The following is a 15136-nucleotide window of genomic DNA, read 5'->3' on the forward strand; positions in this document are numbered from 1 at the left end:
CAATAAAATTTCACAATGGTGACTATTCTGACTACACAAACATACCATTCCTATGAATATTATAAGCAAAGTCCAAAGGCTGAAGATTATAATTAGGGATGTAAGGCTTAACTACAGAAACTTTCCATGACAGAGAGCCAAGACAGTAACAATACTAATGTGTCTGTTGATTTCAACAGAAGGTACTTCCTGAAATCTAACATCACTTCCACAATGTAACATAATTCTATTTTCCTACTGTTATAGTAGCATTGTGGTGCTTGCTATATATATATGACCATTACCATTACAGAAGTTCTCTACTAAACAAAATTAACAATACACATTGAGATGCAAAGATATCAACCATCTATGGGTACTCATGAGTTTCAGATCATAGCTGAATGTGTTCACACATCCTGGGATGTAAGAAATGCCTAATGTAATTTCTTGCTACTTTCATTTAAAAATATGAAATTTCTCAAGAGGTATATTTTAATGGCTCAAATAAAGAGATATCAATATCAAACTGATAAGGAAATACAGTTTGTAGAATGAAAAAAGCTAGTAAGACTAATTTAGAATGATGACTTCTGTAATTAGGGAAAGAAAGAAGCAAGATTCTTCTATCTTAGCTTCAAATACTTATCAGAGATAGCCAATTGATAATCTCTAAATGGTGGCAGTCTTAAGAAAATAGTGCCTAGAGTCATTGTCAGTTTTCCCCCCAAAAACTCTATTTCTAGGACACACTCTGTAAGATCCTACTGAAGCTGATGGCATCAGGGATGCTAAAAGTAACATTACCTACTCAGATCTGATTTGCTAAGAAACAGGCCATATATGTCCTGTCTAATTGGGAACTGATCATTTCTTTCACCTTCTGACAACCCATTACTTGCATGTCAACAAGGCACGGGACAATGTATGTTTTTGAAAAGTATCTAATTTTGCAGATAGTCTATCCTCGATCACCTATTGCATGATTCACATCACACTCTAGAAGATGGCCAGCAGAAAACACAGCATGTCAATGTCACCATGTCACAAGGAAAGGGCTTGCTTTTCCAATTTTCAGATGGAAATCTTCAAATGGAACCCAGAAAAAACATAGCTCAAATAACTCCTAATAAGCGGAAACTAAGAATTTACATGGGTTGAGGTTACGAGTGGGATGGAAAGGATGGAGAGGGAATAGGAGGAAGGAGAGGTGGTTTATCTTGGGATAAAAGAGAATAATTATAGTGTCTTTAATTTGTAAGCACTGACTCAGAGAAGACTTCATAGAGTCTCTGGTTTGCCTACTTATTGTACTTATGTATCTGTTAGAAGATGAGTCTCCATATGTTTGTTTGATTAAAATTCACTGTGAAGCCACTTCTTTTCTTTTGATATTAATGTGTCTTGTTGCACTATTTTATTGACTTATAAAGGCTTTTATGCAAGAGGGAGGATCAGAACCTACATTTAGATTTCTGAGAAAGACTAAGCATCAAATCATCAACTTAAATAAGTGGTCTTGGTTATACCTTATAAAATCTCAACCTATGGAAAGGAAAGCAAATAGTAAGCAATAACACCTTTTCAGTACAACCTAAACACACCAGCTCTCTTAGTACTTGGGAGAAGATAATAAGCATGTTGAAAATATCATTTCTTGCATTATTAGCTTTCCTCCATCACTTGAAGTCACTCTCTAAGGCACTAGCTATGAAACTGCCTCTAAAAACACCATTAAATGGAAAGCTTGCAAATCCACAAGAGAAAAGAAACACTTGGAAAATGAAAGACAAAGGAAGTAAAAGGCAAATAACCAACTCAAAGGCACAGCCATACTTAGGTGAAAAGAAATTTGATACTATACTTTGGTTTTGCATTTTTGTATTCTTCAGTGTCTGTGTCCTCGTCCTCTGAGTACCAATTATCTCCTCTTCCTCCAGCCAAGAGGCCCCTGGCCGCCAACAGTCCTGCAGCATTCCCATAGCCAGTGTATTTCAGCAGACTATCCACTGCAAAAACAGAATAGGGTTTTAGATAGGAATCCTTGGGTCTTCACCATCATCATCAACCACTCACCAACACAGCAAGGTTGAAGACAGACACTATGGCAGTAAACCTTTAAATTGAGAGATTTTCAAAATGTGGTAGTGGTTACACTGAACTACTTACAAATTTTCCCATAGGCTCTGGGGACTAAGAGCCTTTTTTGAGGTATCAGAAACTAAAACAGAACTGTTCTGAACACACTTTATGGCAAAAGTGGGGCCTCTGTGACTGCCAGACCTTTGGTAAGGGTCACGCTTTTAAGTTTCTCATCTCAGATCTTACCATTTAAAAATCCAGTTTTGGAGAAATGATAAGAAACTAGAGAGAGTGAAAGTCAGATTGGGATTTTAGCAATATGGCACATAATGTAAAATCTCTCTCATTCTCTGTTGGAATTGGAGGAAAAGGGAGTAAGAAATAAGAAAACTTAAGGAAGGATATTAGCAAATAGCATAGGCTATAACTTACTGTTTTTTTAAAATAAAAAGTCAGCAACCATATATAGGCACATGAAGCCCATTAAGAAGGCAGACCCAGGAGTTAGACTGGCTGGATTTCAATAATGGCTCTACCAATTACTAACTGGTTGACCTTGGGTAAGATATTTTGCAGTTTTACTCTAGTTTTCTAATCCGTAGAAATAGAATAGTAACTATCTACCCCACAAGTTAATATATGCAAAGCATGACAAGTGTCTAAAACGAAGTAAACAGTCATTCTTTTTCTCTGAGAAGAGTGGGTAAAATGATCATTTTAGAATTATCTTAGTTTTTTTTTTTTTTTTTTAAAAAGAAGTCTAATGAAAAGTTTGGTTCAGGTTCTCTGTAAGTATTATCCTGCCAACAGGGTCAGGTGATGTCTCTCTTAAGGTGAGCAGACACATACAACTTTTGCAAGGGATACTTGCACTGTAGACATGTTTTTAGTGATTTCTAAACACCTTTAAGGAAGATACTAAGCAATAAATAGCAGCTTTGTTTAGCAGTACTTCATTTTCTTCAGGTACAATTTCAAGGTAAACATTACAATATTTAATCAAAAGATAAGAATTGAGAAAATTTACTTAAGGTCTTTAACAGAATGTTGTTAAAATGTCATCTGAAAGGCAACTGTAGGAAACACAACATAACATACAATCTTATCCACGTATAAAGCCATAGTAAAATCTACATCTGTAATTCAGATCACTTACCTCAAAAAAGACAAAATAGAGCTGGAGAAGATTCAGAAAAAGGTAATTAAAATGACTGGAGAACTGAAAGGGTTGGTGGAAAGGAAAATAGGTAAGAAAAGTGGGTATATATGATCAGAGTATAAAATCATGGAGGATATGGATAGGATAGATATATTCTAGGATAGAGTTGACTGTTACATTTTCAAATACCTGAACTAGAGGGTCCTTCTCATGACACTGTAAATAGGTGGTATGGGGATAAATAAAAGGATGCCCTGCTTTCAAATAATATAGCAAACTGGTGAAATTTGTGCAAAAGGAAACATGGGCTAATGAGTATATTAAATGATGTTGAAACCAGTCATTTTCAATCTTAAAACCTATTGGTAACTGTGGTCTGTCTGTAATAATCCTCAGTGGGTGCTGGATAGAATCCTATTAGAATTATTGAATGAGGGTGGGGTAAGCCCTCTGAGTAAGTCTGATATGCTCTCTCTTGGCATCAGTGCCTCCCCAAGATGTAGTGCTTTAGATAAACGAAGGAATCCTTAGAAAGTACTAGCAGAAGAAATGAGTGGTCAGTGTATATAGGTATTCTTAATATTCATGAAGGTCAGACATTTTCTTAATGACAGGTCAGACACAAAGCCACTGAAGGCAAAGGATCACAGATCTAAACCCACACAAAGTACCTTACAGATAGTAGGTGATGCTATCATTGTAAGCATTACTGATAAAGCTTATTTTTAACAAACAAGGAGGTTTAGTGGATCCAGAAAAGAAATACTCATTACAATTAGGACACTCTAAATTCAGATATGAATAAATGTTTAAATGAATATACTTAAAGACAAAATAACAATAACAAAAAAAGACACGAAATGGCTAAAAATTAAAAGAGTTTAAAAATGCAAAGGTTATGAAAAGCCAAAATAGGTTAAACAGAAGTAAACAGAATACTAAACAATTGTTCTCTTATGTAGAAAATCTCTCTGGAAGCCAGTTAACAGTAAAAGCCCCTGGCAATTTTATGAAAATCATGTCAACTCCTCTTTCACTGGAACAAACTTTATGTGCTAACTCTGTGACAGGCAGTGTAGGTTACAAAGGTGACTTAAGACATAGTTTGCCTTCAAAGTAGATAAAGGGTACAGCCAAGAGTTTTAAAATCACATGAACTTCTGTTAACAGGATAAAATACCCAAAAACTGGGGGTAGAGAAGGTGAGACAAATGAAATACGAAATCCTCAGTGAGAAGCACTGAAGCAGTGTTTCTAGCTACTTTTAAGTCTATTTTCAAATACACCCTATAATATCTTATTTTATACTGGGAAAGTAGTAAACGGAAAACTGACTGCACTTGGATGTTAAGGTGAGCTGCTAGGGCAAACAAAAGATTTTCTGGGTGGTTCTAAAATAAAAAGGAAATGCACAAATATATTTGTTCCTTGCATAGTAATTATCCATGCAGTTACACGAAAATGCTGCTGCCTCAGTGAAACAATTCAGCATTCAGTCAAAAAGTTGCGAGAAATATTTCACCACTATTTTACCTGTATGCTAGAGGGCACTATGAACAGAGGAAACCAACCACGGCAGCACTGTGCAAAGTCAGAACTGCACTGGTAATGATACAGTTACACAAATGTGGGTTCTACCGCACTCTAAAATAAAAGCAATATGTTTTTGCTCTTTTACCAAGAAAAAAGAATGTCAAGAACCAGATTCTACCCAGAGACCATTCCCCCTTCTCTGTGAAAATCCTTTTCCTTCTAGTCAAATGCTGTAACTTAGAAGACTCAACTAGTGGCTTCGTCTGAGTGTCCTTATTTCCAGTCTCACACTCCTCCATTTCTTATTCCACACAACTGCCCAAAATATCTTTGTAAGGTAAAAATAGGATTTTACAACCTTCCTGAATAAAATCTCTAATGTCTTCCCTTAAAAATTAAGCTCAAATTCCAAAACAGGGCCTAAAAGGGCTCGTTTTCTGGCCTCCGCTGTCTTTTCCAAATTTGTCTCCTAAAGATTCCTCACACCTTAAACTAGTCTCTTTTCTATACATTCAAGACTACTTCCTATTTCTTTGTCCTCTTCTGTGAAGGCTTTCTCTGATCTCCTCCACACCCCCCAAGCATTCCCTCTTTCAGGTTGCCACAGTACCTGGCACATTTCTCTCTTAGGGCACTTATCATAGTGCACGGAAATTACTCCTTTAAATGGGACCCTGTATTCACCAGCCTGAATTTATAGAGAGCACAAACATTTGCTCTTTTATGAAACATTTATGGGGCACCTGCTATCTGTTAAGCACTGGGGATCCAAAGATGAGTAGGACATGATCTCCGACCTAAAGGAAACTCAAGTGTCTAGAATATAAGTTCAACAAATAAAGAGTTACAACACAGCAAATGTCAAAAGTATTAACAACAGAGAAGAAAAAATGGCACAAAGGAGAAAATGATGAACTCTGCCCAGAAGGTCTTCACGGAGATAATGCTTACGTTCATCTTCAAGGATAAGTAAAGCTCGCCATGGCAACCAAGATGAGGAAGAGCATTCCTAACAAAAGGAACAGCATCTGCCAAGCCATGGAGATATGCCAAGAAATGGTGCAGTATAATCAGGCAAGAATAAATAATTTAGTATGATTAAGCACGGAGCATAACAGGGGAATAGATTTAAAATACACTACACAGAGACTCTGTGGAGGTAAAATTTGGATTTTACCATGCAGGCAACAGAGAATCACTGAAAGTTTTGTATGAGGGGAATGACAAAATTATATTTGTATTTTACACCAATCCCTCTGTTAACCATGTGGAAGACAAACTGAAGAAAATCTGACTAGAAACAGAGACATGAGATATTTTAATAGCTTATTAATAGTTAAAATAATTTTAAGGGCTTGTACTAAGATGGTGGTGTGGGAACAGAATGGGGGAAATAAATAAAAGATATTTCACAGGAGGTAGAATCTATAGATGTGGTGATTATGACTTCTACAGGTAAAGAAGGAATCTACTGTAACTCCTAAGTTTCTGGTTTTAGGAACTAAACAGACAATGGTGCTGTTTGCAGAGAAAGTGATAGAAGGATAATGAAAAGGTTGAAGGGCATGGGAATGAAGATCATAAATTCAACTTTAGACATGAGTCTGAGGTACCAGTGAGACACTCAGGCAGAGAGGTCCAGTAAGCAAGTGGATAAATATGACTAGGGTTCAGAAGAAAGGTTGGGGCTGAAGATACATAGATTTGGGAATCTGTGCAAACAGAAGCCAAGGCAGAGGATGAGATTACTCAGGGAGCCATGTGAAATGAGAATGGGGACCAGAAGATAACTTTAGGGAACACCAGCAATTAAATGTGGACAAGGACAGGAGCTAGCAAATCAGACTGAAAAGAGAGAAGAGAGGTCAAAGGACATCTAGGAGTGTGTGGTAGCACAGAAACAAAGAAAGTGGACAACAGCATTAACTGTTATGAGAGACGTAATAAGACAAAGACTAAAAAATACCCATTGCTTTTGAAAATCAGGTAATTTGTGACCTTATTGAGAGCATTTTCAGTGGTATTTGGGGGGCAGGAAAACGGTCGTGGAAAGCCTGACTTGCAGCAAGTTGAGGACTAAGGTTTTCAAGATGTTAAGCAGTGAAGGACAGTGATATAAGTATGCATAGAGATGGGGAAAAGCATAGGGCGAGTTCAAAGAACAAAAGAATAAAGGGTAATAAGTGATGGAGCAAGGCTTCTGCAAACACGGGAAGAGAAATGATCCACCGGAAAGAGAGACTACTGAAACTTATTAAGCTAAAGAGATACCTATTCCTCTGAGACTGAAGTGGGTATCACAGTAAATTGGTTGGTATGGGGGCTATGTGCTAAGGGAGTTCAAGCCTAATTTTTCTTTGTAATTCAGCCCCTACACCACAATGCCTACCACATACTGAGATTTAATGAATATGATAAAAGGTGGGGGGGAACCCCTACCAAGGCAGATTATTTTACAAATCATCTTCTTTTAATTAAACAATGTAAAGCCTATTTTTAGGCCCCTAGTAGAAAGAACATAATTTGCAGGGAGATAAAAATAGTTATGTTAAGGCTCAATTGAACAAGTTAATGGCACGAGTACAAGTTAACCTGTGGGCCACTATGTGCTGGGGATACAGTTGGGCCTGGCACAGATGAGTATTTAAGACCTTTGGATGTTCTTTCTGTGCCTAGTCTTCCATAAAATTTTGTCCTTTCTCTCTTACCTCTTTCTTTTTTCTTTACTATTTTTTTTTTTTTTGAGATGGAGTCTCACTCTCTCACCAGGCTGGAGTGCAGTGGCGCGATCTCGGCTCACTGCAACCTCTACCTCCCAGGTTCAAGCAATTCTCCCCTCAGCCTCCTGCGTAGCTGGGATTACAGGCACGCACCACCACGTCCAGCTAATTTTTGTATTTTTAGTAGAGAGGGGGTTTCACCATGTTGGCGAGGATGGTCTCGATCTCCTGACCTCATGATCTGCCTGCCTCGGCCTCCCAAAGTGCTGGGATTTCAGGCATGAGCCCCCGCACCCACGTCCTCTTTCTTAATGCAGTCTCTGTGTTCCTAACCCATTGTAACTGTTGCTTACTGTCTGTCTCTACTTAGTGGTCTGACCTTTGGGCCTTGATCAAGATGCCTTCACTTTCAAATTTACTTGGCATATCCTTAAGATAAAAGACAGTTCAGACATTGTGAAAAGTTATTTGAATTTTATTTTATTTTAATAGTCTACCTCCAAACCCCAATTCCAAAATCTGATTACTTTTAAGCTGAAGGTAAACTCAGACATTTTCTTTTTTTCTGGCCAGAAGGTTTTAAATTTGAACTAGTTGACAACATTTAAAAACAGAGAGCTTCTCCTGAAAACATGGAACATCTGCTAACACTGGCCACATGTTCCTTCATGGTAACCATCAGTTGCTGCTAAAGAGTAGCAACATCCTCTTTATAATCTCCCATAGTCTCTTTGTCTCCCCATCCCAGCCAATTGTCTCCACAACAGTGAGCCAAGTGTCAACTTTCATTTGTCATCTTACATCTAGTCCACCTGACTTACTTTTATTACCAGCCTGGTACTGTAGGCATTTGCTTCTGTGACCCTTAAATAAAAAAGTAAGTAATACATGGGCAGAAACATTGTTTATCTTATATACCTCTGTAATCCCAGTGTCTAGCTCAAAAACATTTGTTGAACGGAGTCTGCTTATTCCAGAAGAATACATTACTAAACTTATAATCAAATTGGAAGGAAAAAAATGATTATAGGCCAGGTGCAGTGGCTCACATCTGTAATCCCAGCACTTTGGAAGGCCAAGCAAGATAGGCAGATCACAAGGACAGGAGTTCGAGACCATCCTGGCCAATATAGTGAAACCCCGTCTCTACTAAAAATCCAAAAATTAGCCAGGCATGGTGGCACGTGCCTGTAGTCCCAGCTACTCAGGAGGCTGAGGCAGGAGAATCGCTTGAACCTGGGAGGCGGAGGTTGTAGTGAGCTGAGATTGCACCACTGCACTCCAGTCTGGGTGACAGAGCAAGACTCTGTCTCGGGGAAAGAAAAAAAAAAAAAAGATTATAATGCAGAATTGTTGAGGTCAAATTAAAAATATATTATCTGCTAATGGAGGTTAGCTTTGGGCTCAAAGTTAGGACTATGAAACTAAACACTGGATCCTAGGGGGAACAAAACCAACCATTTCAAATTTAAAAAGTTAACAAAATTCACTTATAAATGCAATTACCATATTTCCTATGGCACTCACTCATCGGTAATGTGATTACATTTAGAAATTATTTAGATATATAATTATTTATTTAGATTTATATATTTAGATATACACTTAGGTATGTAATTACAGGAGAAATAAACTTTATTTTTCCCCATTTTAAAACTTTTTAAAGGTATACAAAAAATACATGTTCATTATAGAAAAATCATACAGACAACTAAAAAAATCACCAGTACTCTTATTACTCAGAGGTAACAATAAATAATATTTTGGCATACTATTTTGACAAACCTTTTAAAATGAACAGATACACATATGTGTGATTTTGGATTTATGCATATACATGTATAATTATACTTTAAAAAACAGATCATTTCTGATCTCAAATCAATTCAATTCAGTCAATATTTACAGATAACTATGTGCAAGGCACTATGCTAACCACTTAATTCCAAGATGCTAAATCAATCTTTTCTCAAAATCATTAAAGAAGAAGTAAATTGTCTAAAAGAACAGATGCTAAACAGTCTATAATAATAGCTAATATAATTATTATGAGAGGAAATATGGCAGAAAGAAAAGACAGGACCCAAATTTGGGCTCCTGCCCTCAGCAACTGTGTCACATGTTATTGAAAGGCTCTCAGGTGGCAGGTTGCTTCATTTATGAAATCGAAATATAATATTTACCTTAGAGGGTCATTATGAGAATTAAATGAGATTATACATAGAATGTCAGGCACATGATACCTCTCAATTCATAATCACCATTATGATAATGATCAAATTAGGTTACTAATATACCATCTTAATGTGAACTTAAGTGGTTGGATAAATACATCAGAAATGAAGTTTAAGAATAACAATTGACTTAAGATTTTAAGAGGAGTGAACTTTTCCATCTCCAAATTATCTATCTTACTTTTTTAAAGTACCCCAGTAGAATACAGATCTGCCTAGATGGGATTTTATACTAGCAGACTTACAAAGCAGAAGAAGAAAAAATAAGAATAACTGAATAATCAAAGTTCCTTGTTTGGAAAACTTGCCTTTTGCAGAGTAATCCATATAATTTTAGAAAATATCTTTAATTGTTGGATCTATCTCAGTAGACAATCACTTTATATACACTGATAGAGTAGTATTTATTACATTGCAGTACAGTTATTTTAAAATTTCTCTCTACCACTATCTTAACTTTGTCTCAAGGGTATTATGCATTTTAAAAACTTCTATTCAGTATATTATATAGCTCACATTCAGTAACTACTAATTGGAAAACTTAGTAAAGAAACCAAAACTCCTATAGCTTTAATTCCAAGAGGAATTGAAAAGAGGAACTAACCCAGACCTGTGCCTGCTTATTAAAATAGTAACCCCTGACTTACTGAAGCAACTTTTCATAATGGCTCTAAGTCCTGCCCCATTAAGATGAAGGCTGGGTTAAGGATACAGAAGGCAAACTTTAAACGTGAGTGTGTTTGGTAATGTATCTGTCTTTGCATGTCTCAATGAATTCGGAAGCGTATAAAAAATGTTTTTGGCTATTAATTTTTATTAACTCCTTAGCCTAATAGAACAGACAGTAAGCTTTGGAAAGAATGGAATGAAATGACCAGTACTAACACTATCAATTAAATTTCTCAAATTCCCTCTGAAGGATAAAAGGCAGAGGCAAAGAGAGTTTAACCTACCTCTCTCTTTGCAAAGGACAAAAAGGAATTCAGCAGCAATTTGCTTGACTCCAAGGTCAACATGTGTCATGAGGCGCACCAGCTTATTTCTCACAGTTGAGCCAACTTCAGGTCGATTTGTCACATCCCTCAACGGTGGTAAAACCTGATGGCACAAATGCAAAACCCATCATCAATCGAGGCTACTAGAGTGAGTGAAGATGGTACAATGCAACTGGCCAGTCTTGTAATATCTACTGGGGTTTGTATTGTAGGAGCAAAAAAAAAAAAAAAAAAAAGGTTAGCTTCCAAGTAAAACTAAACAACAAAAAACAGACCTCAAGTGATTTCATGCCTGTGATGAGGTTTCATTTGATCAGAAACATCTCTTCACTGTACCATCACACTATCCTCAAGTGCATTTCCGAGTTTTTGTTCATCTCAGCACCTGGAATGCCTCAACTTGCCTCTACGAAAATCCATTTTGAAGTTTAGGTCAAGTTTCTCTTTCTTCCATAAAGACTTCCCTAATACCCTGAGTCATACTGATTTTTACCTTCTCTTGAGTCCTCCAACATTTTCAGTATAGGTTGAGTATATCTTATCCAGAATGCCTGGGACCAGAAGCGCTTCAGACTTCTATTTTGGGGGGATTTTGAAATATCTGTGTTATAGATACATATGGATTAAGCATCCTTAATCCTAGAATCTGAAATCAGAAATGCTCCAAAATAACCATTTCTTTTGAGCATCATGTTGGTGCTCAAAAAGTTGCAGATTTTGGAGCATTCTGGACTTCTAGATAAGGGCACTCAACCTTTATTTAATTAAAAAAACTGTACTTATGTTTTCTAGTTGTTTAATTTTATAATAAAAATGGCTATTAATTTTTGAGTACTTTCTATGCATTAGTTGCTATCATAGATGGTATATACACATTATTTATAATCTTCACAGTAACCCCGCAATATATACATTATTTATAATCTTCACAGTAACCCCACAAAGGAGGTAGTAACATCACTCTTATCCCTGTTTTGTATTAGGTTGGTGCAAAAACAATTGTGGTTTTTGCTATTAAAAGTAATGGCAAATAGACTGATCCCCAGAGGGCTTATGAAACTTGCTTAGTTTGTCTGTTACTTTGCTCACTCACTTACCCATTCATCCACCCACACACCTTTCTCCTGGTTCTCCTCCTATCTCTTTGGTTGCTTTGTCTCAGCCTCTTTTGCCAATTCTCTTTTCTATTCCTGTTTTGTTAATGTTGGAATATTCAAGGGTTGAGTTTGTAGACAAATTCATTATTTTTACTCATTCAATTTGTGATCTCATCCAGTTTTATGGCTTTTTATAGTCTCTGCACCCTGATGACTCCCTAAATCAGCAGTCCCTAACCTTTTGGCACCAAAGACTTGGCCGGTTTCATGGAAGACAATTTTTCCACAGACTGGGGCTTGGTGGGTGGTTTCAACATGAAACTGTTCCACCTCAGATGATCAGACATTAGATTCTCATAAGGAGCACACAACCTAGATCCCTTGTATGCGCAGTTCGCAATAGTGTTTGTGCTCCTATGAGAATCTAATGCCCCAGCTGATATGACAGTAGGCGGAGCTGAAGCAGTAATGCTCACCTGCTGCTCACCTCCTGCTGTGCAGCCCAGTTCCTAAAAGGCCATGGACCAGGCCCTGGGGTTGGGGGGTTGGGGACCCCTGCCCTAAATTATATCTCCATTGTTGATTTCTCCCCGACCTCCAATTTTTTTTTTTTAATCATCAAAATTATAGGATTTTACAAAGAGCTATGGAAACTAATAGATTTAAATAAGGGCAGAAATTATATTAAAATTGACTCACTTTCATTTTCTAAGATAATTATATCTATGATAGATCTATATAGAGGATATTCAATCTAACACAATATTAAATACACTGCCTCCCCCTTACTTACACTTACAGACTGATTACAGAGCAAATTAAAGTATCCTGAAGTCATCCTGTTAACTAGTGCTTTTCAGGCTAGTGATTTTAGACTAGAATGTGCATTCCAAACACCTGGGGATCTAGTTAGAATGCACATTCTGATTCAATTAAGCGTTGGTGGGACCCATGACTGATTCCTTGTTTCTTTTTTCTAACCTTCTTAAATTTTTATGTGTACCACACAATTTTTTGTTGTTGTTTTTTTTTTTTAATTTTTAATTTTTGGCCGGGCATGGTAGCTCACAACTGTAATCCCAGCACTTTGGGAGACCAAGGCAGGAGGATCGCTTGAAACCAGGAGCTCGAGACCAGCCTGGGAAACAGCGAGACCCTGTCTCTACAATAATCATCATCATCATCATCATCATAAACTATTTAAAAAGAAAAAAATTTTTAAATTGTTGTGGGTACATAGTAGGTTATATATTTATGGGGTATATGAGATATTTTGATACAGGCATACCATGCATAATAATAACATCAGGGTAAATGGGGTATCTACCATTTACGCTTTGTGTTACAAACAATTCAATTATACTTTTAGTTGTTTTTAAACTATACAACAAATTATTGTTGATGTCACCCTGTTGTGCTATCAAACACTACATCTTATTCATTCTATTGAACTACATTTTTGTACCCATTAGCCATCCCCACTCCTCCTTCTCCCCCCACACCCACACTATCCTTCCCAGCCTCTGGTAACCATCATTCTATAGGTACAATGTTGTACAGCAGATCTCTTGATCTTAATAATTTTACATTATTGAAATTTTATATCTATTGAATAATAACTCCCCATCTTCTCCACAGCCTCTGGTAACCACTATTCTACTCTGTTTCTGACCTCCAGGCTTTTATAGACCTCTAAAACTTAGCAGGTTCTAAACAGGACTCTTGAAGTTCCCACCAAACCTGTTCCTCATGCAGTTTTCCATCTCATTAAATGGTAAGTCCATTCTCCCAAGTGCTTAGTACAAAAACCTTGGAAATATTCTTGATTCCTCTCTTTAATATCCATCAGCATATTATATCAGCTCCACCTCTGAAATAACCCACAATCCAACCACTTCTCCCCACCTCCTCCAGCATTACCAAGTCCAAGGTACCAACATTTCTCTCTGGACTAATATCAAAGCCTCGTAAGTGGTCTCTGCTTCCATGCTGGTCACTCTCTAATTCATTTTCTACATAGCAGCTAGGATGATCCTTTGAAAGTCAGATCATATCACTCCTCAAAGTTCTCTAGTTCCCATGGCTTCTCATCTCACAGTAAAAGGCAAGGTCCTTACAACTTCCTTACAGGATTCCACATAATCTGGCTTCCTGCTACTTCTTCGACTTCATTTCTACTATTCTCCCTGCCTATGCTGTTACAGACACACAGACTTCCATGGACCTTCTTAAACATGCCAAGTACCTTCCTGCCTCAGGTCTTTTGCATTTGCTTCTCTTTCTGCCCAGAAACTCTTTTTCTAGAAACTTGCATGGCTCTCTCCTTACTTCCCTCAGGTGTTTGCCGAAATGTCACTTATAGGAGACATTCCCTGACCACTCTATATCGCTAACCTTTAGCACTCTCTTTTTGTAACACCTCCACCTCCTTACTCTGCCATAACCTTCCTCATAGCACTTATCACCACCAGACATAGCATATCATTATCTGTTTACTTGTCTGCCTCCTTCCACAAGACCAAGTTCCACTGGGACAGAGATTTCTTTGTTTTGTTTACTGCTCTCTTCCCAGTGTCTAGCATATTACAGGTGTTTAATGAATATTTGCTGGTTGAAGGAAAAATGAATTAATTCAAGTAGCTTTTATTAAGTGCCTTCTATTATATAAGCTAGGCCCTGTGCTAAGAAATGAGGGCAGACACAAAGTCAAATAGGAACTTACTGTGCACCTATTATATCCCAGACCCTTTATGTATATATAATTTTACTTGATGCACTCAAATGACTTTCTTCCCTCTCTCTCTTTCTATATCAAGTACCTACCATGTATCAGGAGATATCAGAGGCAGGGGAGACAGCTATAAACAAAAATGGAAACTAAATCTCAGAAAATTGAGTAACCTATCCAAAGTGTTTACGGAATCCATATTTCAGTCTCTGGCTGGGTAGAACAAAATACTAGGCAGAAAGTAATTGCACAACAAATCCTTACTACTGTGAACCATTATTGAACCATACTTAGTATATCTCCCATTTCTAGAAGAATGAAACATGTAACAAATGATTTCATGTAGTATATGCCTATAGTACCTAAAGTACAGAATCTATGAACAAAGATTATCATGTAAAAATTTTGTTAGCTACGTTTCTGGTTTCTTAAAACAAATTTTTAACAAAATTTTGTTGTTATTGTTAAATACTACTCCCAAACTGCATATGTATTTCCCCCTAGAATACTTACCTCCAACAAATTTTTTCTTTGACAAATCTTGTCCAGTTTCTTTTTCAAATCCCCCAAATACTCACTGCTTCTATAAGCCTCTCCAGAATAATACAA

At 37.0% G+C, this 15136-nt stretch overlaps 1 protein-coding gene across 7 annotated transcripts in view; it reads right to left on the reverse strand.

The window, feature by feature from the left end:
* Positions 1 to 15136, reverse strand: part of RIC8B (RIC8 guanine nucleotide exchange factor B) — a 119536-nt gene that overhangs the window by 27323 nt on the left and 77077 nt on the right. For all 7 annotated transcript variants that reach the window (XR_004439621.1, XR_004439617.1, XR_004439618.1 and 4 more), the window contains exons 7-8: positions 10661 to 10805; positions 1844 to 1988 (exon numbers count right to left, since the gene is read on the reverse strand). Coding sequence is in view for 3 of the 7 variants with exons in the window: in XM_033220783.1 (XP_033076674.1) it covers positions 1844 to 1988; positions 10661 to 10805 (290 nt within the window). In the remaining 4 variants the exon portion in view is untranslated. The remainder of the gene's footprint in view (positions 1 to 1843; positions 1989 to 10660; positions 10806 to 15136) is intronic.

The sequence above is a fragment of the Trachypithecus francoisi genome, unplaced genomic scaffold, assembly GCF_009764315.1.
Source record: "Trachypithecus francoisi isolate TF-2019V2 unplaced genomic scaffold, Tfra_2.0 Lachesis_group11, whole genome shotgun sequence".
NCBI lineage: Eukaryota > Metazoa > Chordata > Mammalia > Primates > Cercopithecidae > Trachypithecus > Trachypithecus francoisi.